This window comes from Pongo abelii, chromosome 15 (genome assembly GCF_028885655.2).
Source record: "Pongo abelii isolate AG06213 chromosome 15, NHGRI_mPonAbe1-v2.0_pri, whole genome shotgun sequence".
NCBI classification, from domain to species: domain Eukaryota; kingdom Metazoa; phylum Chordata; class Mammalia; order Primates; family Hominidae; genus Pongo; species Pongo abelii.
In genome coordinates this window covers 79,265,227-79,292,990 of record NC_072000.2, presented here as the reverse complement: position 1 = coordinate 79,292,990, position 27,764 = coordinate 79,265,227, and the positions used below count along the sequence as shown (strand labels likewise).

At 41.0% G+C, this 27,764-nt stretch overlaps 1 protein-coding gene and 1 non-coding gene across 11 annotated transcripts in view; one reads left to right on the top strand and one right to left on the bottom strand.

Annotated features, from left to right (window-relative positions):
- Positions 1–25,301, top strand: part of MLH3 (mutL homolog 3) — a 35,910-nt gene extending 10,609 nt beyond the window's left edge. For 3 of the 10 annotated variants that reach the window (XM_054529624.2, XM_024231144.3, XM_024231140.3), the window contains 9 exons: positions 874–978; positions 2,458–2,530; positions 8,549–8,620; positions 9,858–9,969; positions 11,335–11,494; positions 19,013–19,036; positions 19,139–19,217; positions 22,685–22,836; positions 24,465–25,301. In XM_054529624.2, the coding sequence (XP_054385599.2) occupies positions 874–978; positions 2,458–2,530; positions 8,549–8,620; positions 9,858–9,969; positions 11,335–11,494; positions 19,013–19,036; positions 19,139–19,217; positions 22,685–22,836; positions 24,465–24,578 (891 nt within the window). In that variant the 3' untranslated portion in view covers positions 24,579–25,301. 10 annotated transcript variants of the gene reach the window in all.
- LOC112128984 (U6 spliceosomal RNA) lies at positions 20,805–20,911 on the bottom strand. The gene has a single exon (XR_002911413.1). It is a non-coding gene; the product is annotated as a U6 spliceosomal RNA (small nuclear RNA).
- Positions 25,302–27,764: the final 2,463 nt, after the last annotated feature.

The window sequence follows — 27,764 nt, the reverse complement described above, 5'->3', positions numbered from 1 at the left end:
CGGGCATTTTGGATTAAATATGTATAATCAATGTGAGAACAGGGAATGTGTTTACCATTCTCAGAAACCCTGACTTGTAGCTTTGGCACAGTATTCAGGGTGGTGATAATAAAATTGTTATCATTAGATAAAGCCACACATCTTCTACTGGAGGAACAGTTCCTCATTGGCCCTGCATGGATGTTCTCTCCTCAGTGTATTTTCACAGAATGTACTGTGCATGTTATAAACAGGGTGTATAATAGATGAGCATTTGTTTACCAGTTCTTTCCTCAAGATATCATTTGAGGACTTGATCATGGAACATAGACAAATTGTTGTTGTGAAACAATATTTTTTTGTTTTGTCAGTAATTTTGTTTATAAGCAAAAATTTTTATGTAAGACTCATTATTTATAGATTCTTTTGAATTTTTTTTTTTTTTTTTTTTTTTTTTGCGACAGAGTCTTGCTGTGTCGCCCAGGCTGGAGTGCAGTGGCGCGATCTCAGCTCACTGCAAGCTCCGCCTCCCGGGTTCACACCGTTCTCCTGCCTCAGCCTCCCAAGTAGCTGGGACTAAAGGCACCTGCCGCCACGCCCAGCTAATTTTTTGTATTTTTTAGTAGAGATGGGGTTTCACCGTGTTAGCCAGGATGGTCTCGATCTCCTGACCTCGTGATCTGCCCGCCTCAGCCTCCCGAAGTGCTGAGATTACAGGTGTGAGCCACCGCACCCGGCCGATTCTTTTGAATTTCTATAAATTCCCTGAATTAAACCCACCTCTAGTAGGCTAAATAAAAATGAATGCTTTTAAAGCACTCTGATATCTTTGGTAAAACAGTTCTGCTGACACAAAAATTAAAATTTCAATTATATTTTGCTGAGTCTTTCTAGGTTGCTGTTGATGTAAGCAGTGGCCAGGCTGAGAGCTTAGCAGTTAAAATTCACAACATCTTGTATCCCTATCGTTTCACCAAAGAAATGATTCATTCAATGCAGGTAAAAGATTGACTTCAAAATCTCATAAATATATATATATATATATAAGGCCTAATTCTTCTAAAATTTGATTTATTTAATGATATAGACCACCTTGGTCAAGGCACGTGTGTGTGTGTGTGTGTGTGTATGTGTGTGTGTTCTTACTAGAACTTTTATCATCAGAGGAAAAAGCAAGGGATTAATTATAATTACAAAGAAAGAAATGTCTTTAGTAGTGTAAGTAGGTTTGGAAGGAATGAATTATGGATTCAGGCTGACAGTTTCAAGGATTCTCAAGGTTCTCCTGCAGAAGATTATATATTGACTTTATATTTGGCAATAATTTATAAATCAATAAAGTCCTTTAGTGACCTTGTCCTTAAGTGTGCAACAGTGCCCTTTTAGAAATTACCTTCTATTGTGTGAGCCTACACAGATTTGGGAAAGCCCATATTGAGAAGTCAATTCACAAAAGGGACCCTTTGTCTGATCTGCTTTTCTATTTTGCCTTGTGTTTACCACCATGGCTGTCTTATTCCCTTTGTTTTCAGTACGGAAACAAATTAGGAGGCTAACAGATTTAGGTAAATTCCTAACCTGGCATTGACCTGATACCAGAGCAGGCAAGCAGTTGATCCAGTAATAGACCCTGGGGCAGTGGTATAGGCTCGGTGGTATTGGGGAGCCTCATGTACCTAGACAGAGAGGAACCACCAAGGTCTAAAGCCACCAGTGGCTTTTAACTTACTTCTTTAATAGACTAGCAGCCGGGCACAGTGGCTCACGCCTGTAATCCCAGCACTTTGGGAGGCTGAGGTGGGTGGATCATAAGGTCAGGAGTTCGAGACCATCCTGGCTAACATGGTGAAACCCTGTCTCTACTAAAAATACAAAAACTTAGCTGGGCGTGGTGGCAGGCGCCTGTACTCCCAGCTACTCGGGAGGCTGAGGCAGGAGAATGGCGTGAACCCAGGAGGTGGAGCTTGCAGTGAGCTGAGATCATGCCATTGCACTCCAGCCTGGGTGACAAAGTGAGACTCCGTCTCAAAAAAAAAAAAAAATTAAAAATAAATAAATAAAAATAAAAATAGACTAGTTCCTCCAAAATCGTTTTCCTTGCTTTCATATAAATTTAAAAAATTTATTTCAGCCTGTATGTTAACAATCTGTGGTCACATTAACCTATTCTCAAGAGTCACTCTATTGGGAACATCTCAGGCCTTCTCTAAAGTATTGCTAGCACACCACTCTGAGACGTGGGAGTCTGTCTTCCCCTGTCGCCTGCCTCCCCTTACATCTTCTGATCAACTCCACTTGCCCATTCCTTCCTCCTTCCTAGTGACTTTTTGTGGTTCATCAGAACCTTACCCAGTCTCAAAGAAAGGAGTGTGACAAGGCAAACAACTCTAAATAAAATACAGTTCTGTATCTTTCTATGCAAATAAGCCTTTGTTAATTTTTATTTAGTGTTGTACCACTTACTTGAATATCTGACAGGTTCTCCAGCAAGTGGATAACAAGTTTATTGCCTGTTTGATGAGCACTAAGACTGAAGAGAATGGCGAGGCAGGTAAGAATGGAGTTTAGCCTGAATGACTAACCAGCTGGTCTTCTTGTAACCTTTTTTTAATGATTATTTTTGGTATATAATACAGTTTCAATGATTTGGGTGGATTAGGGAAAGCCAATCTAAAACTAAGAATATTATGAAGGCTGGGTGCAGTGGCTCACACCTGTAATCCCAACACTTTGGGAGGTGAGGCAGGTGGATGGCTTGAGGCCAGGAGTTCAGGACCAGCCTGAGCAACATGGCAAAACCCCGTCTCTACTAAAAATACAAAAATTAGCCGGGCATGGTGGTGTGCGCCTATAGTCCCAGCTACTCAGGAGGCTAAGGCACAAGAATTTGCTTGAACTTGGGAGGCAGAGGATGCAGTGAGCCGAGATTACGCTATTACACTCCAGCCTGGGCGACAGACATTTAGTTTTATGTTCATACACATACATATACTCAGGATGCACATTAAACTATCAAGAGTATTTACTTTGGGAGTGAAAATGGTGTGCAAAGGAGGTATTTCAACTTTTACTCTTTTTGTCTTTTTTTTTTCCTTTTTGTGGAGAATGGGGTCTCGCTATATTGCCCAGGGAGGTCTCAAACTCCTGAGCTTAAGCTATCCTTCCACCTCTGCCTCCGTAACAGCTGGGATTACAGGTGTGAGCCACCACATCCAGCCCATCTTTTATTCTTTTAAATATTTTCTATTGTTTGACGTTTTAATAATATTTTCATGTTTTCCCTTTATAATAATAGAAAGTGTATAGAATGAACTCTGCTAGGTTTGTCCCTTTATCATAATAGAAAGTGTATAGAATGAACTCTGCTAGGTTTGTCCCTTTATCATAATAGAAAGTGTATAGAATGAACTCTGCTAGGTTTGTCCCTTTATCATAATAGAAAGTGTATAGAATGAACTCTGCTAGGTTTGTCCCTTTATCATAATAGAAAGTGTATAGAATGAACTCTGCTAGGTTTGTCCCTTTATCATAATAGAAAGTGTATAGAATGAACTCTGCTAGGTTTGTCCCTTTATCATAATAGAAAGTGTATAGAATGAACTCTGCTAGGTTTGTCCCTTTATCATAATAGAAAGTGTATAGAATGAACTCTGCTAGGTTTGTCCCTTTATCATAATAGAAAGTGTATAGAATGAACTCTGCTAGGTTTGTCCCTTTATCATAATAGAAAGTGTATAGAATGAACTCTGCTAGGTTTGTCCCTTTATCATAATAGAAAGTGTATAGAATGAACTCTGCTAGGTTTGTCCCTTTATCATAATAGAAAGTGTATAGAATGAACTCTGCTAGGTTTGTCCCTTTATCATAATAGAAAGTGTATAGAATGAACTCTGCTAGGTTTGTCCCTTTATCATAATAGAAAGTGTATAGAATGAACTCTGCTAGGTTTGTCCCTTTATCATAATAGAAAGTGTATAGAATGAACTCTGCTAGGTTTGTCCCTTTATCATAATAGAAAGTGTATAGAATGAACTCTGCTAGGTTTGTCCCTTTATCATAATAGAAAGTGTATAGAATGAACTCTGCTAGGTTTGTCCCTTTATCATAATAGAAAGTGTATAGAATGAACTCTGCTAGGTTTGTCCCTTTATCATAATAGAAAGTGTATAGAATGAACTCTGCTAGGTTTGTCCCTTTATCATAATAGAAAGTGTATAGAATGAACTCTGCTAGGTTTGTCCCTTTATCATAATAGAAAGTGTATAGAATGAACTCTGCTAGGTTTGTCCCTTTATCATAATAGAAAGTGTATAGAATGAACTCTGCTAGGTTTGTCCCTTTATCATAATAGAAAGTGTATAGAATGAACTCTGCTAGGTTTGTCCCTTTATCATAATAGAAAGTGTATAGAATGAACTCTGCTAGGTTTGTCCCTTTATCATAATAGAAAGTGTATAGAATGAACTCTGCTAGGTTTGTCAGTACGCACACAGAATCTCTTGGTGACCTGCTCTAATGCAACAATAATAGTTTGTAAATATATTAACTCATTCAACAAGTATTAATTGAGTGCCCATTGTATGCCAGGGACTGTACCAGGCCCTAGGGATACAATAATGAAAAAAGATATATATGCGAGAGAAAAAAATAATTACACAAACATAAAATTTTAATTCTAGCCCTTGTAATGGAGAAGGAGATACAAGATGCTCTAAGAACCTGTATTCGGAGATTTGATTTCATCAGGGAGTTCGGGGAAGTGCTTCTTGGTAAAATGAGGTCTTAATACGAATATGAGTTAACTAAGTAAAGAAAGGAGGGAACAACATATGCAATTTGTGATTTATTCTCCTCAGTGAGTGGAAACAGGGCAAGGGGAACTGGAGATGAGGCTAGAGAAGTAGGTAGGAGTCAGATCTTAAATGCCAGCTACAAGCTTTGCTTTGTCCCAACACCACTGGAAACCATTGAAAGCTTTTTTTTTTTTTCATTTTTTATCATTTGTATTTTGATGTTGTTTTTGGGGTGGTACATGTCACATCACATTTGCATTTTAAAAAGATTGCTCTGGTTGCAGTGTGGAGAATGGAGTAGGAGTAGGGGTGGAGTTCCAGTTAACTGTAGAGTGACTGTTAAAAGAATATTGCAATATCTGAGACATGGTTAGATGGGACCAGGGTGGACTATAGAGCAGTGAATGTATTGGAAAGATATTTAGGAGACAGAGTCAGCAGGGCTTGGTGATGGATTGGATATGGGGAAGGTATGTAAAAGATGACTTCTGGTGTTCTGGCCTCCATAGCTGAGTTGATGATGTTGCAGGACCCATGTTGCAGGCAGAGCAGAGAGGATGAAAATCATGAGATCAGTCTATGAAATGCTCCAGAAGAGATGTCAAGGTGGCCCAGCGCGGTGGCTCACGCCTGTAATCCCAGCACTTTGGGAGGCTGAGGCAGGCGGATCACAAGGTCAAGAGATCGAGACCATCCTGGCCAACATGGTGAAATCCAGTCTCTACTAAAAATACAAAAATTAGCTGGACATGGTGGCAGATGCCTGTAATCCCAGCTACTCGGGAGGCTGAGGCAGAGAATTGCTTGAACCCAGGAGGCGGAGGTTGCAGTGCGCCAAGATCGCACCACTGCACTCCAGCCTGGGCGACAGAGCGAAACTCTGTCAAAAAAAAAAAAAAAGATGTCAAGAATGTGGTTGGATATTACAAGTCTGGCCTAGAGAAGTGTTCTGACATGGAGATACAAATTTGAGCCATCAGATGCAGAAAAGTGGTCACTGAAACCCTGGATATAAATGTTATCACCTAGAAAAAAGAAGAGTGAGGAGAGGTCTTGAATCTAGCATAATTCTAGCACTTAAGAGCTCGGTAGAAGAGGATGAACCAGCAAAAGAGACTGTGAAGGAACAGCTAGAGAAATAGGAAGAAAACAGAAGAATGTTATGTTGGAAAACCAAGATGTCATGCCAAACGCTGCCAAGACATTAAGTAAGATGAGGACCATCTGATTTTGTGACAGTACAGATCAGGGATTTTAGCAAGTGAGAGCTGTTTCAGAGAATAGACAGGACGAGATGCTGATGGTGCTAATGGAGACTGCAAGGAGATACTCAGAAATGTGCCCGTGACATGGAAGAGGGACTACAAAGGGTGAGGGTGACAGAGGACCTTTTTTTTTTTTAATGGGAGAATCTTGAGCACATTTATAAGGGATGCCTGATGGGATAAAGTCCCTGAAAAGGCCTGAGTGGCTGAGCCCTGAGCAGCAGTGGAGGGCTGGCTCCAGCTTGATAGTACCTGCAGGCAAGTGCTTCTAAAGTTTTAGAGCATTTATTCTCTATGTATTTCAAAATATTCCCTTTACCTTGTTTAGTAAATGTCATAGTAGATCAAAGGCAAATTAACCTAAAGTTCTGTCAGAATTATCATGAATATAGAATTTGTGAAGATCAAATTCCTATAGTTTTACTATTTCTAGAAAAGTAATAGTTTGTTGTTGTTGTTGTTGTTGTTGTTTTTGAGACGAAGTTTCACTCTTGTTGCCCAGGCTGGAGTGCAATGGTGCAATCTCGGCTCACTGCAACCTCCGCCTCCTGGGTTCAAGCGGTTCACCCGCCTCAGCCTTCCAAGTAGCTGGAATTATAGGCACCCGCCACCCACGCTCAGCTAATTTTGTATTTTTAGTAGAGATGGGGTTTCTCCATGTTGGCCAGGCTGGTCTCGAACTCCCGATCTCAGGTGATCCGCCCGCCTCGGCCTCCCAAAGTGCTGGGATCACAGGCGTGAGCCAATGCGCCCGGCCAATTTTTTTTTTTCTTTTAAGTTTTCGTTATCTGGAATTCTTTGTTGTTTTTGAGATGTCAGAATCTTTACTAATGATACTCAAGATGGGTGTAACTACAAAATCTGCAGATGTTGAAAGAAGCAAAATGGATCTGTTGAAATTTCTCTTTTTTTCTTTACTTTTTTTTTTTTTTTTTTTTGAGATGGAGACTTGCTCTGTCGCCCAGGTGGGATTGCAGTGGTGCAATCTCGGCTCACTGCAGTCTCCCCCTCCCGAGTTCAAGGAATTCTTCTGCCTCAGCCTCCCAAGTAGCTCGGACTACAGGCGCCTGCCACCACACCTGGCTAATTTTTGTATTTTTAGTAGAGACAGGGTTTCACCATGTTGGTCAGCTGATCTTGAATTCCTGACCTCAAGTGATCTGCCCTCCTCGGCCTCCCAAAGTGTTGGGATTACAGGCATGAGCCACAGGCCCAGCCAGAATCTGTGTTTTAATAAGATCCCCAGGTGGTATGTGGTATGAACGTTTGAGAAGCCCAAGTCTAAGGCAGGACAAACACAGCCCGAGGGTTATCTGGGCATCACCTCTTTCTGTACAGCCAGGGAGATGAGAATGGTTTTTACATTTTTTAATGGTTGGGGAAAAAAAAGAAGACTATTTCTTGACACATTAAAATTATATGAAATTAGTATTTCAGTGTCCATAAATAAAGTTTTATTGAAACACAGCTATGATATTCACATATTGTCTATGGCTGCTTTGGCTCAAAAAGAATTGTTGAGTAGTCATGACAGAAATCGTGTGGCCCAAAGAGCCTAAAATATTTATGATCTGGCCCTTCAGAAAACGTTCACTGGCTTGTGATCTAAAGTGCACTGAAAGTACATTCTTTGTGGGTTTCTAAGTAGCTTGTACACCAAGGTTAGCTGATTATAACAATGTGTTGTTTAATGATCCTTTATCATATTAAAGTTGAATTAAGAAGGCAAAATCAGTATTTAAACATAAGAATTATATATTCAAGCTTCAAACTTGAGGAAATGCCACTTTGACTTTTTTTTTTTTTTTTAAGATGGAGTCTTACTCTGTCGCCAGGCTGGAGTGCAGTGGTGCAATCTCGGCTCACTGCAACCTACACCTCCTGGGTTCAAGCGATTCTCCTGCCTCAGCCTCCCGAGTAGCTGGGACTACAGGCATGTGCCACCACGCCCAGCTAATTTTTGTATTTTTAGTAGAGACAGGATTTCACCATGTTGGCCAGGATGGTCTCGATTTCTTGACCTCATGATCCGCCCGCCTCAGCCTCCCAATGTGCTGGGATTACAGGCGTGAGCCACCGCACCCAGCCCTGACTCTGCTTTCTAAATGAGATACTGGTGAACTAAAGAGTTTCTTAGTTTACCTTTTGTTTCCCAAAAAATGAAATTATGGGGAAAATAATAAACTTATAGGATAAAAATTAGTAATACTGGTAATCTCTGGGGAGAGAAACCAGAAGGGGTGGGGGCAAGGGTATAAAGGAGACTTTCTTATATTCCCTTTTGTGCCTTTCAGAATTGGATCTGGGATCCAAACTTATGGGATAAGTTTGCTATCATTTTCCCCATAATTTCATGTTTTAGGAAATAAAAGGTACAATTGTTAATACTCAGAATGTTTTGTCTTATGCTGTTGTTAGATAGTTTGAATTAAGCCTTCTCTGTCCTCAACACACATGATGGTTGTCATCTTGCTCTGAGAATCTGAAAGTTCACAATCCTTGCTCATTTAGGTGGGAACCTGCTCGTGCTGGTGGATCAGCATGCTGCCCATGAGCGTATACGTCTGGAGCAGCTTATCATTGGTAAGGATCTGTTTGCAGCCAGGAAAATTTGAGACTCCCAGCAGAATCAGTACACCTCAAAGAGCTTTTGTAACTGCAACTGTTGTGAGAAAGCACACTTTGTACTGTATGTTCAAAAATTAAACTAAAGTCCTGCAGTTTGGCCTGTGTTATAACTGAAAGAATGTGGTAGTTCACTAATTGAAAGATGTGGGTCTTATTTATGTGGTCAGAGGCATATTTGCCAGATGTTATGAACAACCCAGAGGTACCCGAGGATAGGCTGCTTACTCTGACATCCAGCACAAAGATCTGCCCGTCCATATGCCCAGTGATCTTGGCATGCCTTCCCACACTCCATCAGGCAGAGACCAGTGGCAGCTCAGAAGGCCCAGTATGCTGTTTTGATTTTAAAATTTAGTTTGCTTTTGAATATGCAGTATAATCAAATAGATCCAATTCTGAAAGGCACAAAAGGGAATATAATAATGTCTCCTTTCTATCCTTGTCCCCACCCCTCCTAGTTTCTCTCCCCAGAGACAACCAATATCTCTGGTTTTTAAATCTATCTTTCCAAAGCAATATATGCTTTTTAAATTTTTTTTTGCTACCCTTTTCCTCATCATGAGGCAGTGTGTTCACCAAGTGGTAAAATACCAGGAAAGTCTTTACTCCTGTGGCCAATGAGTAATGTCAAAGAGTTAGGCAAGGACCTAAGGAGTGCTTCATGGACTAGAATGGCAATGATATTACTACTGTTTTCACTTTTCCTTATAAAATGACGGCCTAAGAGTTGGGAAAGATATATTAAAAACAGTGTTAGAAAAACTTACCTCTACAGGCCCTGCACCATTTGAGAATAGTACTAATTCTCTCCAGAGACTGGGAGACCCTGCTCAAGGAAAGGGAAGCCTTCTGGAGCCGTAAGACTGTGTGGTAAACCCACATATGTTCCTGGCAATCCACATTATTCACCTCTGTCATCAAAACAACATTTATTAACTACAGGAACATTGCCTTGTTCATCTGAACGTAAGATGCAAGTCTTATATTTCTTATTTTGAAACATACTACCAAAATTGTTAATAGGCTGAATATTTATTAGTTTGACTTTAAAAATGGAAATCCAAAATCTAAAACTGAACATTAAACATTCTGCTTTGCATTAGAATGATTATCTCAAGGCTGTGCTTTATTTTTATCTGAATCTAGAAGACTTCCCTTCCTACTCTTAACCCATTCATCTTTCTGCCAATAGATTCCTACGAGAAGCAACAGGCACAAGGCTCTGGTCGGAAAAAATTACTGTCTTCTACTCTAATTCCTCCACTAGAGATAACAGTGACAGAGGAACAAAGGAGACTATTATGGTCAGTACCACCATGAGAATGTGATGTTGATGGTATCAATTCTCACAATAATTCTGTGAGGAATAAGCATAACTATTGTCCCATTTCTCAGATGAGACCAAGAGAGGTTACAAGATTTGTCTAAGGTCATAGCAGTTATTAAGTAGTGGAGCAGGCACTCAAAGGCAGGTCCTCTGACTCCACAGGCTGTTTGTTTCCTTTTTTAAAATATATTTTTTTCTACGTCCAATCATCCATTAAAATATTTATTTTGTGAGACATGGTCTCACTCTGTTGTCCAGGCTGGAGTGCAGTGGCAGAATCTCTGCTCACTGCAACCTCCATCTTCCAGACTCAAGCAGTCCTCCCACTTCAGCCTCCCAAGTAGCTGGAACTACAGGTGAGCACCACCATGCTGGACTAATTTTTGTAATTTTTTGGTAGAGATGGGTTTTCGCCATGTTACCCAGGCTGGTCTGAACTCCTAGGCTCAAGCGATCCTCCCACTTTGGCCTCCCAAAGTGCTGGGATTACAGGCGTGAGCCACTGCACCCAGACTATTCTTTCCACTGTATCCCAGCTGAGGAGTATAGGATAGAGTTTCCCTGATAATTTTTTCCAGCAGTTGGCTTAGAACACTCTTCTCATTTCTTGGAACAGTCTGTGTTTATGCCATGCTTTGTGAAAGCAAAGTTTCTGCAGTAATTGGTCCCATTCTGCTTTGCTTTGGTGCATTCTAGACTCTTAGTTTGCATTACCGTAATCATAATGGGAAGAAAGTAAAACATTGGGATGTAAGGAAGGGGCGAATCATATAGTGAGTCACAAGATAGGATATTTTTCCTCTTCTAGGCAGCACAAATTGTTGAAAATCAAAAAGAGATATTTCTCCCAATATGTTTCAGGTTTGGGAATATGATACTGCCAGTAAATCTTTTTTTCCCTATGACATAATTTATATTAGAGACAGATCTATTTACTTACATCCCGTTAGTCAGGACTTCTCAATTCCTTGGGCTGTTAATTACCTCCCTGCTTTAATGCTGATTCCAATCACTCTCAGACCTTTTCTTCATGCCAGACTCCGTTAAGTGCCAGCAGCCAGAAGTTAGCAGTTCCTCAATGAAGAAAACACACTTAGAAACAAGACTTAGACACAGATTGATTCTCAATGGAAAAGAGAAAAACAATAAAGGTTACTATAATTCAAAAAGGAAATTTGATAAAAAATCCCAAACACCCACACATAAGTGTGAGAAAAACAATACAGTTGTTAAGCCCTGTGGCAGCTTCTGAAAAACTATTAAGTAGTATTTGGAACCAGTACTGAAGTGCAAATGAAGTAGCACTCTTTTTTTTTTTTTACATTTGAGGTTATCTCTTTAGGTGTTACCACAAAAATCTGGAAGATCTGGGCCTTGAATTTGTATTTCCAGACAGTAGTGATTCTCTGGTCCTTGTGGGAAAAGTACCACTATGTTTTGTGGAAAGAGAAGCCAATGAACTTCGGAGAGGAAGATCTACTGTGACCAAGAGTATTGTGGAGGTAAGACACAGCTGCAGACGTTAAGGAAATTGCTGAGTGATGGTAACCTCATATTTTGTCTGTAGATTCTCTGAATTCATCTTTTCTTCAACAAGTATTCATGGTATTTACCTGCTGTGTGCCAGGAGCTAGAAATTCAGAGATGAATTAGCTCAAAATAAGGAAGAAGGGCATTTAAAGAATTATAGTCAGTGAACTTTGGCTAGTAGAGGTATGCGTTTTGCTTTCTTCCCAATATGATAACGGTAATGAAAACTAAGAGTCTAGAATGCACCAAGATAGTTTTTCAGAAGTGTTATGGAAACACAGAATGACTTCTGTGCCTGGGGAGGTGAAGTCAATGAAAATGTCACAGAAAAGCTGTTTTCTTAAGAAAAGTTTTTACTTTTGAGAGACCAGGTCTCATTCTGTTGCCCAAGCTGGAGTGCAGTGGTGCAATCATAGCTCACTGTAGCCTTGATCTCCTGGGCACAAGCAGTCTTCCTGCCTCAGCCTCCCAAGTAACTCGGACTACAGACACGCACCACCATGCCCGGCTAATTTTTTCCTTTTTTTTTTTTTGTCGAGATGGGGGTCTCGCTATGTTGCCCAGGCTGGTCCTGAACTTCTGGCCTCAAGCAATCCCCCTGCGTTGGCTTCCCAAACCCCTGGCATTACAGGCATGAGCCACTGCACACAGCCAGAAAAGTCTTACAGAATAGTGGGAAACTAGGCCAGGAATGGTGGCTCACATCTGTAATGCCAGCACTTTGGGAGGCTGTGGTGGGTGGTTCACCTGAGGTCGGGAGTTCGAGACCAGCCTGACAAGCATGGAAAAACCCCATCTCTACTAAAAGTAGAAAATTAGCCAGGCGTGGTGGTGCATGCCTATAATCCCAGCTACTCAGGAGGCTGAGGCAGGAGAATGGCTTGAACCTGGGAGGCGGAGGTTGCATTGAGCCAAGATTGTGCCATCGTACTCCAGCCTGGGCAACAAGAGTGAAACTCTATTTCAAAAAAAAAAAAAAAAAAGCAAAAAAGAATAGTGGGAAAGTGCTGAGTACAGAAGAGGGGAGAAGGGCATTCTAGACAGAGGAATACATATCAGAGACTTGAGACACATCCTGTGTTTAGGGAACTATCAATAGATATGGCTCAAATTAAGATCTACCGTTGCCCCTGGGACAACTTGGGTCTGAACTGCACAGGTACACTTATATGCAGATTTTCTTCCACCTCTGCCACTCCTGAGACAGCAAGACCAACCTTTCCTCTTCTTCCTCCTCCTTAGCCTATTCAACGTGAAAATGATGAGGGTGAAGACCTTTATGATGATTCATTTCCACTTAATGAATAATAAATATATTTTCTGTTTCTTACAATTTCCTTAACATTTTCTTTTTCTTTTTTTTTTTTTTTTTTTTTTTTTTGCAATGCCCAGGCTGGAGTGCAATGGCACAATCTCGGCTCACTGCAACCTCCACCTCCTGGGTTAAAGTGATTCTCCTACCTCAGCCTCCCAAGTAGCTGGGATTACAGGTGCACACAATCACGCCCCGGCTAATTTTTGTATTTTTAGTAGAGATGGGGTCTCACCATGTTGGCCAAGCTGGTCTTGAACTCCTGACCTCAAATGATCCACCTGCCTTGGCCTCCCAAAGTGCTGGGATTACAGGCATGAGCCACTACGCCTGGCCAACATTTTCTTTTCTCTAGCTTACTTAATTATAAGAATACAGTGTGTAATATATACAACACACAAAATATGTGTTAATCAACTGTTTATATTATTGGTAACACTTCTGATCAACGGTAGGCTATTGGTAGTTACGATTTGGGGAAATCAGGCCAGGTGCAGTGGCTCACGCCTGTAATCCCAGCATCTTGGGAAGCCAAGGCGGGCAGATCATTTGCGGTCAGGAGTTCGAGACCAGCCTGGCCAACATGATGAGACCCCGTCTCTACTAAAAATAAAAAAAATTAGCCAGGCATGATGGTATGTGCCTGTAATCCCAGCTACTTGGGAGGCTGAGGCATGAGAATTGCTTGAACCCGGGAGGCGGAGGTTGCAGTGATCCAAGATCACTGCACTGCACTCCAGCCTGGGTGACACAGTAAGACTCCATCTCAAAAAAAAAAAAAAAAATTGGGGGAGAAATCAGAAGTTATACTTGGATCTTTGACTGGATGGGAGTTGGCTAGATGGGTTGTCAAGGTCAAATCATAAAATAATTTAGCATATTCTACTAAGTAGTTTGCATTTTATCCTATAGGCAGCCAGTGAAAAATTTTAAGCAGGAGAGTAAGGTTCATTTTAGATTGCATTCCAAATATGATCACTTTACATATATGTTTTGGTAAAGGTCTGGAAAGCTACTGCTGGGATGTGGCATTGGAGGTATTAGAGAGAACTATTACTTTTTACTTTGATTACTTATATGTTTCTTTTTTTATAGCAAATATCATTTATTTTGTCTTTATTGTCTTTTTCCTCTCCTTTCCTGTTTTCTATTATAGTTTTCTGTATTTCTCTCTTTTTTTTTTTTTTTTGCTTTACTCGTTTAGAAGTTATATATTCCACTTATATCCTTTTAGAGATTAGCCTTAACTTTTAGCGTGCATACTTATCAAAGTTTAAAAGTAATTCATTTCTCTATCCTCTTCCTAACTGTACCAAAATCTTACAAACCGTTCATCTCTCATCACCCTCCTCCCATCTTCCATTTTGCTATCTAGTACTTTAATTCCACCTTGTTTTTAATTCCCTGGTGGTCATTTATTTTATAGTCAATCTTTATTTAGATTAAAAAAAGTGTTCACCAGAGTCTTTGTTCACCATTGCCTCTTGCATCCTACTTATTCTGTGTTCTTTTGTGTTCTGTTTTTTTTTTTTTTTTACTGAAGTAAATCTCTTACAAGATCTTTTATCCACAAACAGATCTTGAGACAAAAAATACAAAAATATAAAAATAAATAGAAGTTATTTTAGTAAGAGTCCGTGGGCCAGGCATGGTGGCTCACGCCTGTAATCCCAGCACTTTGGGAGGCCAAGGCGGGCAGATCACCTGAGGTCAGGAGTTTGAGACCAGCCTGGCCAACGTGGTGAAACCCTGTCTCTACCAAAAATACAAAAATTAGTTGGGCGTGGTGGCGGGTGCTTGTAATTCCAGCTACTCGGGAGGCTGAGGCAGGAGAATCACTTGAACCCAGGAGGCGGAGGTTGCAATGAGCTGAGATCATGCCATTGCACTCCAGCCTGGGTGACAAGAGTGAAACTCTGTCTCAAAAAAAAAAAAAAAAAAAAAAAAGTCCATGAATGATAAGCTGTCTTTTAAAGTATCTTTATTTTGCCTTCATACTTGCATGATTATCTAGCTAAAAACAGAATTTCACATCGCCAGTTATCCCCCCCGCATTTTGAAAATATTTCACTACTTTTGACTTTCTATTACATTTATTTTATTTTATTTTATTTTTTGAGACAGTCTCACTCTGTAACCCAGGCTAGAGTGCAATGGGGTGATCTCAGCTCACTGCAACCTCCACCTCCCAGGTTCAAGCGATTCTTCTGCCTAAGCCTACGAAGTAGCTGGGATTACAGGTGCCCACCACCACACCCAGCTAATTTTTGTATCTTTAGTAGAGATGGGGTTTCACCATGTTGGCCAGGCTGGTCTCAAACTCCTGACCTCAGGTGATCCGCCTGCCGTGGCCTCCCAAAGTGCTGGGATTACAGGTGTGAGCCACCACACCCAGACTGACTTTCTGTTTTAGCCATTGAAGTCCTTTGTCAATCCAATTATTACTCTGTAGGTAATCTGATTTTCCCTCTGGTTGATTTTACGATGGTTCACTTTGTCTTTGGTGTTCTGCAATTTCCCTATGATGTATCTTTGTATGGATTTATTTTCATTTCCTTCTGGAGATTCACTATGCTTCTTCAGTTTGGAAAGTATGCAGTCATTACCACCTCAAACATTTCTTTCCCATTCTCTCTCTTGTCTCTTGGAAATTTTGTCAGATATCTACTGGGCCTTATCTTTCTACTCTGCATGCCTCTTCAACTCTCTTCCATATTTCCCATTGCTTTCTCTCTCTGTAATACATTCTGTGAAATCTCCTCACTTATCTTCCAGTGAACTAAAGTATCTCTTCATCTTCTGTTTAGTTATGTGTTTAGCTTATCTACTGAATTTTTTATTTCAGTGACTAAATTTTTAATTTCAATGACTATATTTTTTGTTTCCAGAAGTTGTGTTTTTTCCCCCAAATCTCACTCTTCCTTTTTCATGGTGTCCTGCTTTTTTCATGATTGTTCCTACTCCTTTATCGCTAGCTTTCTTTATTTGGAGCACAGGCAAATCCACATCCACCTTGTCTAGAAGTCTGAAGTGCTTTAGTAATATCTAAAACAGTAAAATCTAAAATTAGAGGATAGATGTAGTAGATAAATTGGGGGATAGATTGATGTGGGAAGATTTGAGTCAGGGAGAGCAGCTGAAGGGTTATTGCAGTGGTTCAGGTAAGAGAAGATGAGGATTGGACTGAGTCAGCAGCAGAGGGAGTAGAGAGGAGTGACATATTTGAGACAGAATTTGGGAGGCAGAAGCAAGAGGACTTGGTGAGCAATCAAATGTGAAAGGAATAAAGGAGAAAACAAAAGCAACAGTGATTCTGAGGGTTGTAGCATGGGTGGCTGGAAGGATGGTGGTGCCATTGACAGAGAAGGGACACAGATGAGGAGCAACAAACCTGCCTAGGAGTTCCATCATGAAGCTGGGTTTAGATGCATTGAATGTGCCTTCAGGTGGAATGCCCGGTGGATAGGCAGACTTAAAAGATCTGGTATTTGGAAAAGAAATCTGGGCTGTACATATCTATCTGAGAGTTAACGGTATATATATATTGATAGTATCAGAAGCTGGAGAAGGGCCTTGAGGAAGCGAGGTTGTCCAGGGAGAATATGGAGAGTGAAAAGGAAGAGAGAAAAGAGTGGAGCCTGTGGAACATCAGCATCCAGGGTGCATATGCTTTGGCAAAGTTCTGGAAAGCTCTGCTGAAAAGAGGAAATTCTAAGGATGGCTGAAAATACTTGGTTAGAGAGGGAGGAGGAAAACCAGGAAAAAGTAATATTGCCAAAACTAAGGAAAGTTAAGCAAGGAGGGAATGGTCAATAACGGCTATGAAGTAGAGCCTGAAACGTTGGACTTGACTGTCATGAGGACATTAGTTGTCTTGTGGAATCATTTCCTGGGGATGAGGTGGGGCAGAAGATAGAGTGCAGTGAGTCAGGAGCGCGTGAAGCAGGAGGAAGTGAAGCTAAGTAGACAACTGTTTCAAGAACTTTGGCTACACACAGTAAAAGAGAGATGGGGTGAGAGCTAAAGCTTAGAGGTGGTTGGGAAGTGTGGGGTGGGATTCAAGGCTGAGGAAAGGTGTTTGTTTGCTTTAAGACAAAAAAGACCTAAGCACGTTTGCAGGCCAAGGGGGAAACATTCAAGAAGAAGAGCAGCTGTCAGTCAGCTCTTGGGTAATTTTGGCTTTGCCCTTTCCAGAATCGCCTTTGGATCAGACAGAGTTTGCTCTGCTTCCAGCAAAGCTCTTTCCTCCCCACAGACATACTTTCTCTAAGACCCCTGCTCCAAATTGTCCTAAATCCAAAAGATAGGATCTGTTAGAGTCTTTTATTGTAATTCAATCCCTAAATATGTAATCAGAAAATTATGAGAAAAACTTTTCCTGAAGGAACTTAAAAGACTACCGTTAAGGAGTTTGCTTCAAATGGAAACAAACCTCTGGTTTCAGAAAATCTTGATTATCCTACGTCAAGCTGATCAGGAGAGATTTTGTGTGATTCTGGAAGAAGCTGGAACAGTTTTGGTGTTTTGAGGAGGTAGCTACTTGAATCCTAGCAGTTGAAAGATCATTAATACATCCTTCTATAAAGCTCTATCTTCTAGCCTGGTGAGGAGGTGGAGGCTGCAGTGAGCCGAGATCGCGCCATCGCACTCCAGCCTGGGCAACAACGAGACTCCGTCTCAAAAAATTAAAAATAATAAATAAATACAGCCAGGTGCAGTGGCTCACAACTGTAATCCCAGCACTTTGGGAGGCTGAGGCAGGCAGATCATCTGAGGTCGGGAGTTCGAGACCAGCCTGACCAACCTGGAGAAACCCTGTCTCTACTAAAGATACAAAATTAGCCAGGCGTGGTGGTGCATGGTTGTAATCCCAGCTACTCAGGAGGCTGAGGCAGGAGAATCGCTTGAACCCAGAAGGCAGAGGTTGCGGTGAGCCAAGATCATGCCATTCCCTCCAGCCTGGGCAACAAGAGCGAAACTCCATCTCAAAATCAGTAACTAACTAACTAACTAAATAAATAAATAAAATAAAAATATTAAATTATCCAGCATTAAACAGACCATTGGAATACAAAATGGACTGAGATGAGACCCATCACCCCTTCACTAAGCTTGCAAACAGCTGTTTTACCGTCCCAGATGTACAAACACAAGAATGTTTGCTCTCCATCCACACTAAGCTTTGTTCGTGGATTGAGTCTTATGAGACCATCTTTCTGTTTAGGTTTGTTTGGGAAAACGTGATTTTTAAATTATATGTAATATAGTATCTACTACCTAGCTCTTGGTAACTGTGCTCATTTATAGGCATGGCAGACTAGAGTATAGATGAAGGAGGGAAGAGAATTTCCTGAGTCTGGTTTTAAAAGAAAATGTACCATATTGTAATCTTAGGAGCAGATTTACACATAGCCTTTTCCAGGAGTAAAGAAATGATTTTCTCATAAAGAAATCATTAAATGTGCAACAGGTTTTTTTCTTTTTACCTCCAGAGGTTAAACAAATTGGTAGCATGAAATAGTGTCTGCTTTAAATTTCTTTAAAATTCTTTTGTAAATATTAATAGCCACAGGGATATAACTATTGAAAAGGTTACCCCAGAGACAGAGACGTGCAAGGGAGGAGAAATTTCTCAACAAAGGGCCTCAGAAAACAAACTTTCTGACCTAAATGGAATTGTCCCCAAAAAGCCCGTGGGAACCAAAGTGACTGTTTACTTATGTTTATGATATTTAAGCAAGTGTTATACTGAACAGTGGTTGTGTTGATGGTTGTTGTGTATTTATTCTCAGTTTGTGTGTAATATTACACTTGTTCTGGCTAAGATTACACACACAGACAGCCTTTTAGTGAGAAGCCTTCCTGATGTTTTGAATTGGTTGAATCATCAAGGCTACTCTCACCAGCTACATAACCTCATTAGTTGAGAAGCTATCTCTGGAGGAAGTCTCAGTAGCTAAATATATTCTGTGTTCAGTAAGAATTCTATTCAGTTGCTTGGTTTTTTCATATTCAAAGTGCCTTACAACAAATAAATTTGTACCCAAGTGCTGTATTGCTGGAACTCTTTCCTTCAGGAGGCATGATTTAAAGAAGAAAATTGAGATATTTTGTAAACCATCAAAGGGCAAGTAAAACATAACAGTAGATTAAAGCCGATTTTCCTTTTGCTTTGTAGGAATTTATCCGAGAACAAGTGGAGGTAAGCTTTTCCTTTATTTTGGGGTTTCACACAGAAGCACCACACATAAAAGGCTTCGTTGTTCCATTTTCTTTTCCTGTTAATAACATGTTTATGCATTAGCTACTCCAGACCACAGGAGGCATCCAAGGGACATTGCCACTGACTGTCCAGAAGGTGTTGGCATCCCAAGCCTGCCATGGTAAGCCCTTCAACATAGCAGTGATCAAACACCTCTGCATGCAGAGCCCTGGCAGGGCTGCCGGGATTACGAAAGAGGCAGAGGGTACATTTACTACTTGACTCTTGGAGAATACAATTTAGATCAAGAAACTGAATATACATTTTTAAAAATCACTTTTACAAAAACAAAATCCCAACACAAAAATTTGACTGTAGTGCTGCCTGACCTATATGAGTGGAGGAATAACTCCTAGAGGAGTTACCCATTAGTGAGGGTAGTTTTGATCCTCACCCACCTCCCACCTTCCACCCTCAAGTAGGCCCAGGTGTCTGTTACCCCTTCTTTGTTTCTATGTGTATTCAATGTTTGGCTCCCACTTTTAAGTAAGAACATGCAGTATTTGGTTTTCTAATTCACTTAGGATAATGGCCTCTAGCTCTGTCTATGTTTTTGCAAAGGACATGATCTCGTTCTTTTTTATGGCTACATAGTATTCCATGGTGTATATGTACCACATTTTCTTTATCCAATCCACCATTGATGAGCATTGAGGTTGATTCCATGTCTTTGCTATTGTAAATAGTGCTGCAGTGAGCATAACACATGCATGTGTCTTTATGGTAGAATGATTTCTGTTTCTTTGGGTATATTCCCAGTAATGGGATTACTGCGTTGAATGGTAGTTTTGCTTTAAATTCTTTAAGAAATCTCTAAACTGTTTTCCACAGTGGCTGAACTAATTTATATTTCCCACCAGCAGTGTGTAAGTGTTCCATTTTCTTTGCAGCCTCACCAGCATCTGTTATTTTTTAACTTTTTAATACTAGCCATTCTGACTGGCGTGAGATGGTATCTCACTGTGATTTTGATTTGCATTTCTCTAATGATTAGTGACATAGAACATTTTTTATATGCTTGTTGGCCATGTGTATGTCTTCTTTTGAGAAGTGTGTGTTCATGTCCTTTGCCCATTTTTTAATAGGGTTTTTTGGTTTTTGCTTGTAATTTATTTAAGTTCCTTATAGATTCTGGATATTAGTTCCTTATATAGATTCTGGATATTAGACCTCTGTTGGATGAAGTTTGCAAATATTTTCTCCCATTCTGTAAGTTGTCCGTTTATTCTGTTGATAGTTTCTTTTGCTGTGGAGAAGCTCTCTAGTTTAATTAAGTCTCACTTGTCAATTTTTGTTTTATTGCAGTTGCTTTTAGAGTCTTTACCAGGAAATCTTTGCCAAGGCCTATGTCCAGAATGGTATTTCTGAGGTTTTCTTCTAGGGTTTTTGTAAAAAGATGGAATGCGCCCAGGCGCGGTTGCTCACGCCTGTAATCCCAGCACTTTGGGAGACCAAGGCGGATGGATCACCTGAGGTCAGGAGTTTGAGACCAGCCTGGCCAACATGGTGAAACCCCATCTCTACTAAAAACATAAAAATTAGCCAGGCGTGGTGGCGGGCACCTGTAATCCCAGCTAGTCAGGAGGCTGAGGCAAGAGAATCACTTGAAACCAGGAGGTGGAGGTTGCAGTGAGCCAAGATCACACCACTGCACTCCAGCCTGGGTAACAGAGTGAGACTCCATCTCAAAATAATAATAATAATAATAATGAAGATGGAATGCTTCATGAATTTGCATGTCATCCTTGTGCACGGACCATGCTAATCTTCTCCGTATCAGTCCAATTTTATTATATGTGCTGCCAAAGCAAACACTGTTGAGGGTTCTTGAGCAGGGTAATATGATACAATATAGAAAATGGGGAGCTGGGTGAGGCCCTGTGAGGAAGGTGCCTGCTTCTCCTTCGCCTTCCGCCATAATTGTAAATTTTCTGAGGCCTCCCCAGCCATGCAGAACTGTGAGTCATTTAAATGGTCTTTCCTTTATAAATGACCCAGTCTTGGGCATTTCTTCATAGCAGTGTGAGAACAGACTCATACTCCTCTATCACCAAATGTCATCATTGCCACCTTCAAAATGAATCTTCAGTCCGTCTGATTCAGTCTGTCTGGCTCCTCTTTCATTTTTGCCACGTTGAGTTCTCTTACTTAGTTCCTCACATCCACTCTGGCTCCCTTTCAAGCTACTCTTCTCTCAGCACCCAGAGGAATCTTTTTGAAACATCCCTCCAAGCATGTTGTTCTTCTAACTAAAATGTGTCAATGATGACCCATTGCTCTTGGGATAGAAATGTGATTTTTTCCTGTGGCCCACAAGGGTCTTCGTGATTTGGCCCCTGCCTGCCTCTCCAGTGTCACGTCATATCACCCTCCACCTTGTTCTTTACATCCCAGCCTGCTTTTTTGGTCTTCTACTTCCTGTGTGCTAAACATCTGTCAGCGTCGGGGCCTCTGCACTGGCCTTCTCCTCTACCTGAAACACTTCTGTCCTTCTTCAATTAGCCACGTCTTTCTTAACCTAAAGTCTCAGTTTGAATACTACTTTGCCAGGAAAGCCTTCCTTAAGCTCCTAAACTGGGTTTGGTCTTCCTGTTATATATTCATATCCTGTATGTTATAGCACCTATATTTATCATTTAAATTATTGTGTAATTATCTGCTTCATGTTTGTCTCCCCATTAGACCATAAGCGCCATGAGGATGGAAATTATCCATCTCATTAACTGCCTGACAAAGCTCCCAATACAAAGTATATACTTAATAAATATTTGTTGACTGGGTAAATTATGCATAAAGGCAGGTTATAACAATATGCGAGTTTAGATTAGGAAGATTATTATGGAAATTAGAAAAAAAGAAGCAAATAAAATGAACATTGTAAGGAAACAATCAGAGATTGCTATTGGACGATCCATGGAAAAAGATAACCCCAACTTCACAAACCCATAAAGAGTAGGCAAAAATACTGCTCTTGCCTCTTGGAGAAAAACTCTGAAAGCAAGATCCTAACAAGTTAAGGAATGCCTCCTACAGAGATTAGAAAGACAAATACTCCATAAGAAAAAGCTGAGAGACAGAAGGGCAGTCCTGAAGCCTTAGTTTCATCCATGGTCATAAGCACTAATTTATTTCCCTCTTTTTTTTTTTTTTTTTTTTTTGAGAACGGAGTCTCGCTCTGTTGCCCAGGCTGGAATGCAGTGGCATGATCTCGGCTCACTGCAACCCCTGCCTCCTGGGTTCAAGTGATTCTTCTGCCTCAGCCTCCCAAGTAGCTGGGACTATAGGCACGTGCCACCACACCCGGCTAACTTTTGTATTTTTAGTAGAGGCGGGATTTCACCATATTGGCCAGGCTGGTCTTGAACTACTGACCTCGTGATCCGCCCGCCTCAGCCTCCCAAAGTGCTGGGATTACAGGCGTGAGACACCGTGCCCGGCCTATAAGCACCAATTTCAAGCAGGATTAAAGCTTCATTAAAGAAGCCTAAGAAACATGTTACTTTTTCCAAATATTTGGCAGTGACCCAAGGTCAGCATTGGTTTCCCACTATATACGCTATAACCTTCTTGTTTCTCTCTTTTATTTAGGGGCCATTAAGTTTAATGATGGCCTGAGCTTACAGGAAAGTTGCCGCCTTATTGAAGCTCTGTCCTCATGCCAGCTGCCATTCCAGTGTGCTCACGGGAGACCTTCTATGCTGCCATTAGCTGACATAGACCACTTGGAGCAGGAAAAACAGGTACATTAATGACTAACAGGAGCAGGAGGGAGCAAAGTTTATCTTCTCTTTCTTTTCTGGCTTTTACTACGCAACTGTAATCTGTCTTAGTCCTTTCCAAAATAGGACAGTTTTGCAAAATCTGCATTGGAAGTTTCACATAAAGCCTCACCCATTTCATTTTCCAGCTCAAATCCAAAATGGAGCTTAGACTGAACTGTCAGGTCACCTACATAATGGCTTTGTATTTTAAAACTTAACACATGTACAGACTTATGTATCCTGAATATCTATTGCCTGCTGGCTCTAGGTTTCATAACATGCAGTTCTTTCTGAAGCTACTGAAAGTTGGTAGAAGCACAGCAAATTCACTGTTGCAATACAGAGCCTCAACTTCCAGTTTCTTGATAGTACCTGCTGGAAACGGTGATCTGTGACTGTAGCTGGCCATCCCCAAGGATCTTGAGTTATGGTTTGAGGATCATCAGACAGGGACCCAAGCTTGGGGATCTCTATATTATGCTTTGGCCCTAATTACCCAGCAACCTACAAACTACAATGTGGATAATGCAGTAAAGGCATAGAATGGCTTAAATTAAGGACTTCTGTCCTTGTTATAATCTTCAGTGAAGGAGAACATGGAGAACATAACAGGAATGTCCCTGTTGCTGCTTTCCAAAATCTTTCCTTTTTTTTGTTTTTTGAGATGGAGTTTTGCTGTTGTTGCGCAGGCTGGAGTGCAATGGTGCGATCTTGGCTCACCGCAACCTCTGCCTCCCGGGTTCAAGCAATTCTCTTGCCTCAGCCTCCCAAGTAGCTGGGATTACAGGCATGCGCCACCACGCCCGGCTAATTTTGTATTTTTAGTAGAGACAGGGTTTCTCCATGTTGGTCAGGCTGGTCTCGAACTCCCGACCTCAGGTGATCTGTCCACCTTGGCCTCCCAAAGTGCTGGGATTATAGGCATGAGCCACCACGCCCTGCCCAAAATCTTTTCTTTTGCTAACCTTTCCCTGCTAAGAGATATAAAATCTTTTCTTGCATGGAGTTTTCAGGTACTAATGTTTTGACTCAACTAGCTGATTTTACGTCATTAAAACCTCTTTGTTTCACAAAGAAAAATATGAAGAAAGTTTTTCTCCATTGCTGAAGGGCTGGGAATCTAGACTTAAAGTTCTCAGTCCCCTTTGATCCTTAAAACAATCTGTAATCTCTATTGAATCCAGAAGTTAGAAATCTAAACAGTTTATAACAGCCAGACTTTGGAAATATTTGTATGCTACCTACATTTTCTTTTTTTTTTTTTTTTTTGAGACGGAGTCTCACTCTGTCGCCCAGGCTGGAGTGCAGTGGCACGATCTTGGCTCACCACAACCTCCGCCTCCCAGGTTCAAGCAATTCTTCTGCCTCAGCCTCCTGAGTAGCTGGGATTATAGGCATGCACCACCACACCCGGCTAATTTTTTTTGTATTTTTAGTAGAGACAGGGTTTTACCATATTGGCCTGGCTGGTCTCAAACTCCTGACCTTGTGATCCGCCTGCCTCGGCCTCCCAGAGTGCTGGGATTACAGGTGTGAGTCACCGCGCCCGGCCTGTGTGCTACCTACATTTTCATATTGCTAATTGAAGTTATTCTTTCTTCCCATAGATTAAACCCAATCTCACTAAACTTCACAAAATGGCCCAGGCCTGGCGTCTCTTTGGAAAAGCAGAGTGTGATGCAAGGCAGAGCCTGCAGATGCCTCCCTGTGAGCTACCATGAGAAGAGAATCACTGGTCTAAAAGGAACAAAGGGATGTCCACTGTATGCTCTGAGCAGAGAGCAGCAGCAGCAGGTACCAGCATGGCCCTGACTGAATCAGCCCGGTGTCCCTGAGCATCTTAGACAGCAGGGCTCTCTGTATCAGTCTTTCTTGAGCGGATGATTCCTCTAGTTGAGTAGCCAGATGAAATTCAAGCCTAAAGACCATTCATTCATTTGCATCCATGGACACAGAAGGTTGCTATATAGTGCCTACCTTTTGCTACTTATTTAATGATAAAATTTAATGACAGTTTGATTGGTTGCTTGGTTTGTCATTTGAAGGGTGTGATTTTTGTTTTTGTACAGTTTTTTTTCAAGCTTCACATTTGCATGTATCTAATTCAGCTGATGCTCAAGTCCAGGGTGTAGTCTGCCTTCCCAGGCTGCCCCCAGGGTTTCTCCACTGGTCCCCTGTTTTCCCTTCAGTCTTCTTCACTTCCCTGTGCTGCTGCTTCATGTGCTACATCTCAGACTTAAAGAGTTTCTCTACTACAGCGAAAACATTCTCTAGGGTCTTTCATCAGGCCTTTAGTTATTTTAGGGATAAAAACTATTGATCAAAAGGACAAGGATAGAACAGAGAAAATTTAAAGTCCTGTTCCGGGTGTTTTGTTTTGTTTTCTTTAAAAACTCAGAGACTGATGTTCAATATCCCAAACCAGTAAAATGGTGAAAATACTATGAGCTTGTTTTTTAAAATATGATTTTTTTTGGTACTTTATAAAGTGTCTCTTTATGTGAAAGCAATTGTCATACCAAAACACAGCATACATATGTTCAACCTAACCAAGTATCTTTACACTTTTTCTTTCAGGAAACAAGGGTTCTTTGGGTCCCTTTCAAATGGTATCTTGGTGTTATTACATTATGCCTATCTATTGCCCTTATAATTTCACTTGGGACCAGGACTGATCGTTCTGCAAATGCTTGTTATGCCATTCTCAGTCTATTTTTCCCGCACCTTTTCACATGATTTGTGGTTAATAGGACTCAATAGACTAAAATTGCATAGTAGAAAAAAAAAATGCAAAAAGCCAGCTGGTAACGTTTATTGCAACTGGGGTGCTATACAATTAGTAAGATGATGCAATGAGAATTTCTACTTTTGTATTTCCTGACCAGCCTGCTCAAAGTGGCTTTTATATCAATGGAATGATTTTCCTCATTTTTTAATACAGGAAACCAATTCGTGCTCATGGAAGAAAAGTTTCTTTGCCAGCAGTCTTGAAGTGAATCTTACAGGAGCAATGAAAGTATTGCATTCATTAGCGTCTGCCCCAGAGAAGGTTCGGAGAAAACCTTCACTTGTTTTCAAGGGGATCCTTGTAGATTTACGTAATTGGAATCCTGAAGAACAGGCCCTACTGTCTAAAAAATGGCTTTTATTCTTCTAAATACATATAAATGGATGTTTTATAGATGGGGAAGACATGACCTTAGAAAGGAGAGAGTTTTCAGAGGATATGCCAGGCTGTCAGGGGCTCTGCCTCCAGGCCCAGTGTGGCAGTGTGGCCTCAGGGCCTCCGCCTCCCTGCTTAAGGGCTGCACGGAAGCCAACAGTCCTGGGAGTTGTAAAAATCTTTTAAGGCCAGACCAATTTGAGGAATTTTAAAAAGTATCTCAATGCCTTTTATGATTTCAGAAGGTTTTGCTATATGTAATCCCAACTACTGTTTTCTTGAGAGTAGCAGAGGATTAGAAAAAGTCCTCCATAAATTATGTAACCAGCCTTCCTGACTAGCCTGACTCAAGCAATGTAAGAGATAATTATTCTGTTTTCATAATTTATAAGTGTGGGGGCATGCCTCAGCATAAAAACAACCTATTAGAGAAAAATATCTAATAGATTACCTTTATCTCCTGTTAGGGTTTTATGTTGTTTTTAACTCAGATGCCATAAGAACAAAGATACATGTAATTTATAATAGCAATCATTAATACCTATATTGTGCTTTAAGGTTTACAAAATAATTTTTCTCATACTTTATCTTATTTTCAAATCTTGACAGTCCATGAGGTAAAGTGGTAGCTTTATCACCATTTTACAAAGTGGGAAACGAAGGTTCCTCTTAGGAACCTGGTTGTCACCTTTGTATAATAAAACTTCGAAGCTCGGAGCTGTTAACTGGTTTGCTGAAGGCTTAGCTGTAAGAGCCAGAATTCAGACCCAGGTCTGAGTGACTTCAAACTGCACAGTCCTTCCCATTATTACCCATATGCTATCCCTTATATTTTTAATTTATTAGGAATTCATTCATTTATAAACTTGGTGATTCACCTTTATTAGATTCTGGTCGCTGAAGGCTTTAGTAACTTCAGAGTAAAACTTGAGAGATGAGTTGTGAAATGCAGCCATTCTTGAGAGTTCCTTTTTCTGTAACATTCATCAACATTTTATTGAGAAGTGAAGGTTCCTATGGCTGTCTCTACCTTCAGGAGGCTTAGCTTTAGTCACTGAGAAAGACAAGGAAACTAATGATAGAATATAGTAGCTTCCTCTGGCGTTAGGTATCACAGAGCCACAGCTAGTTACAGCTAGCCCTTTATTATTGAAAGAAGAGGAGCTAGCAGTCCCACTATCAGAATTAAGACTAGAGATGGCAATAGGAGCTAGTATCAGAAAAGCTTAAGGCAAAGCATAAAGTGTAGGCTAGAATGAAGCTAGAGAATGGGGAGGGGGCTTGGGTAACATCCAGAACCTGGCTGGGGACCTGAAACTACATGAGATATAAGAATGGAGAGGTTCTAGCAGTCAGAGGTCAGGTACAAATGAACAGCTGGGATCTGGGCATGGCAGACAGTGAAAAAACCCAGGCAAGCAAAAACGGTCAGAGCAGGAGGGGGCCCAAGGCCACGTTCTTGAGATGTGGAGGGGGCTGAGGAAGCCATGCCAAGTGAGGACAGATGCAGCTCAGCAGTTCCTAGCGAGCCCTGACAAGCCAGCTCAGCTGAAGTTTCGGGGGGCAGCCAGTCATGGCGCAGTGGAGTGAAGGAAGAGCAGTTTCAGGCACCCAGAACCTGACCCCCACGACTTGTTTTCCACCTGAAGAGCCACCCTTTCCATCTAAACCCTTTGCAAAAGTCTGCTAACAGAGAGAACCGGCCAGTATGGTGGCCAGTCGCGATCATGCCTGTCTTTACCCT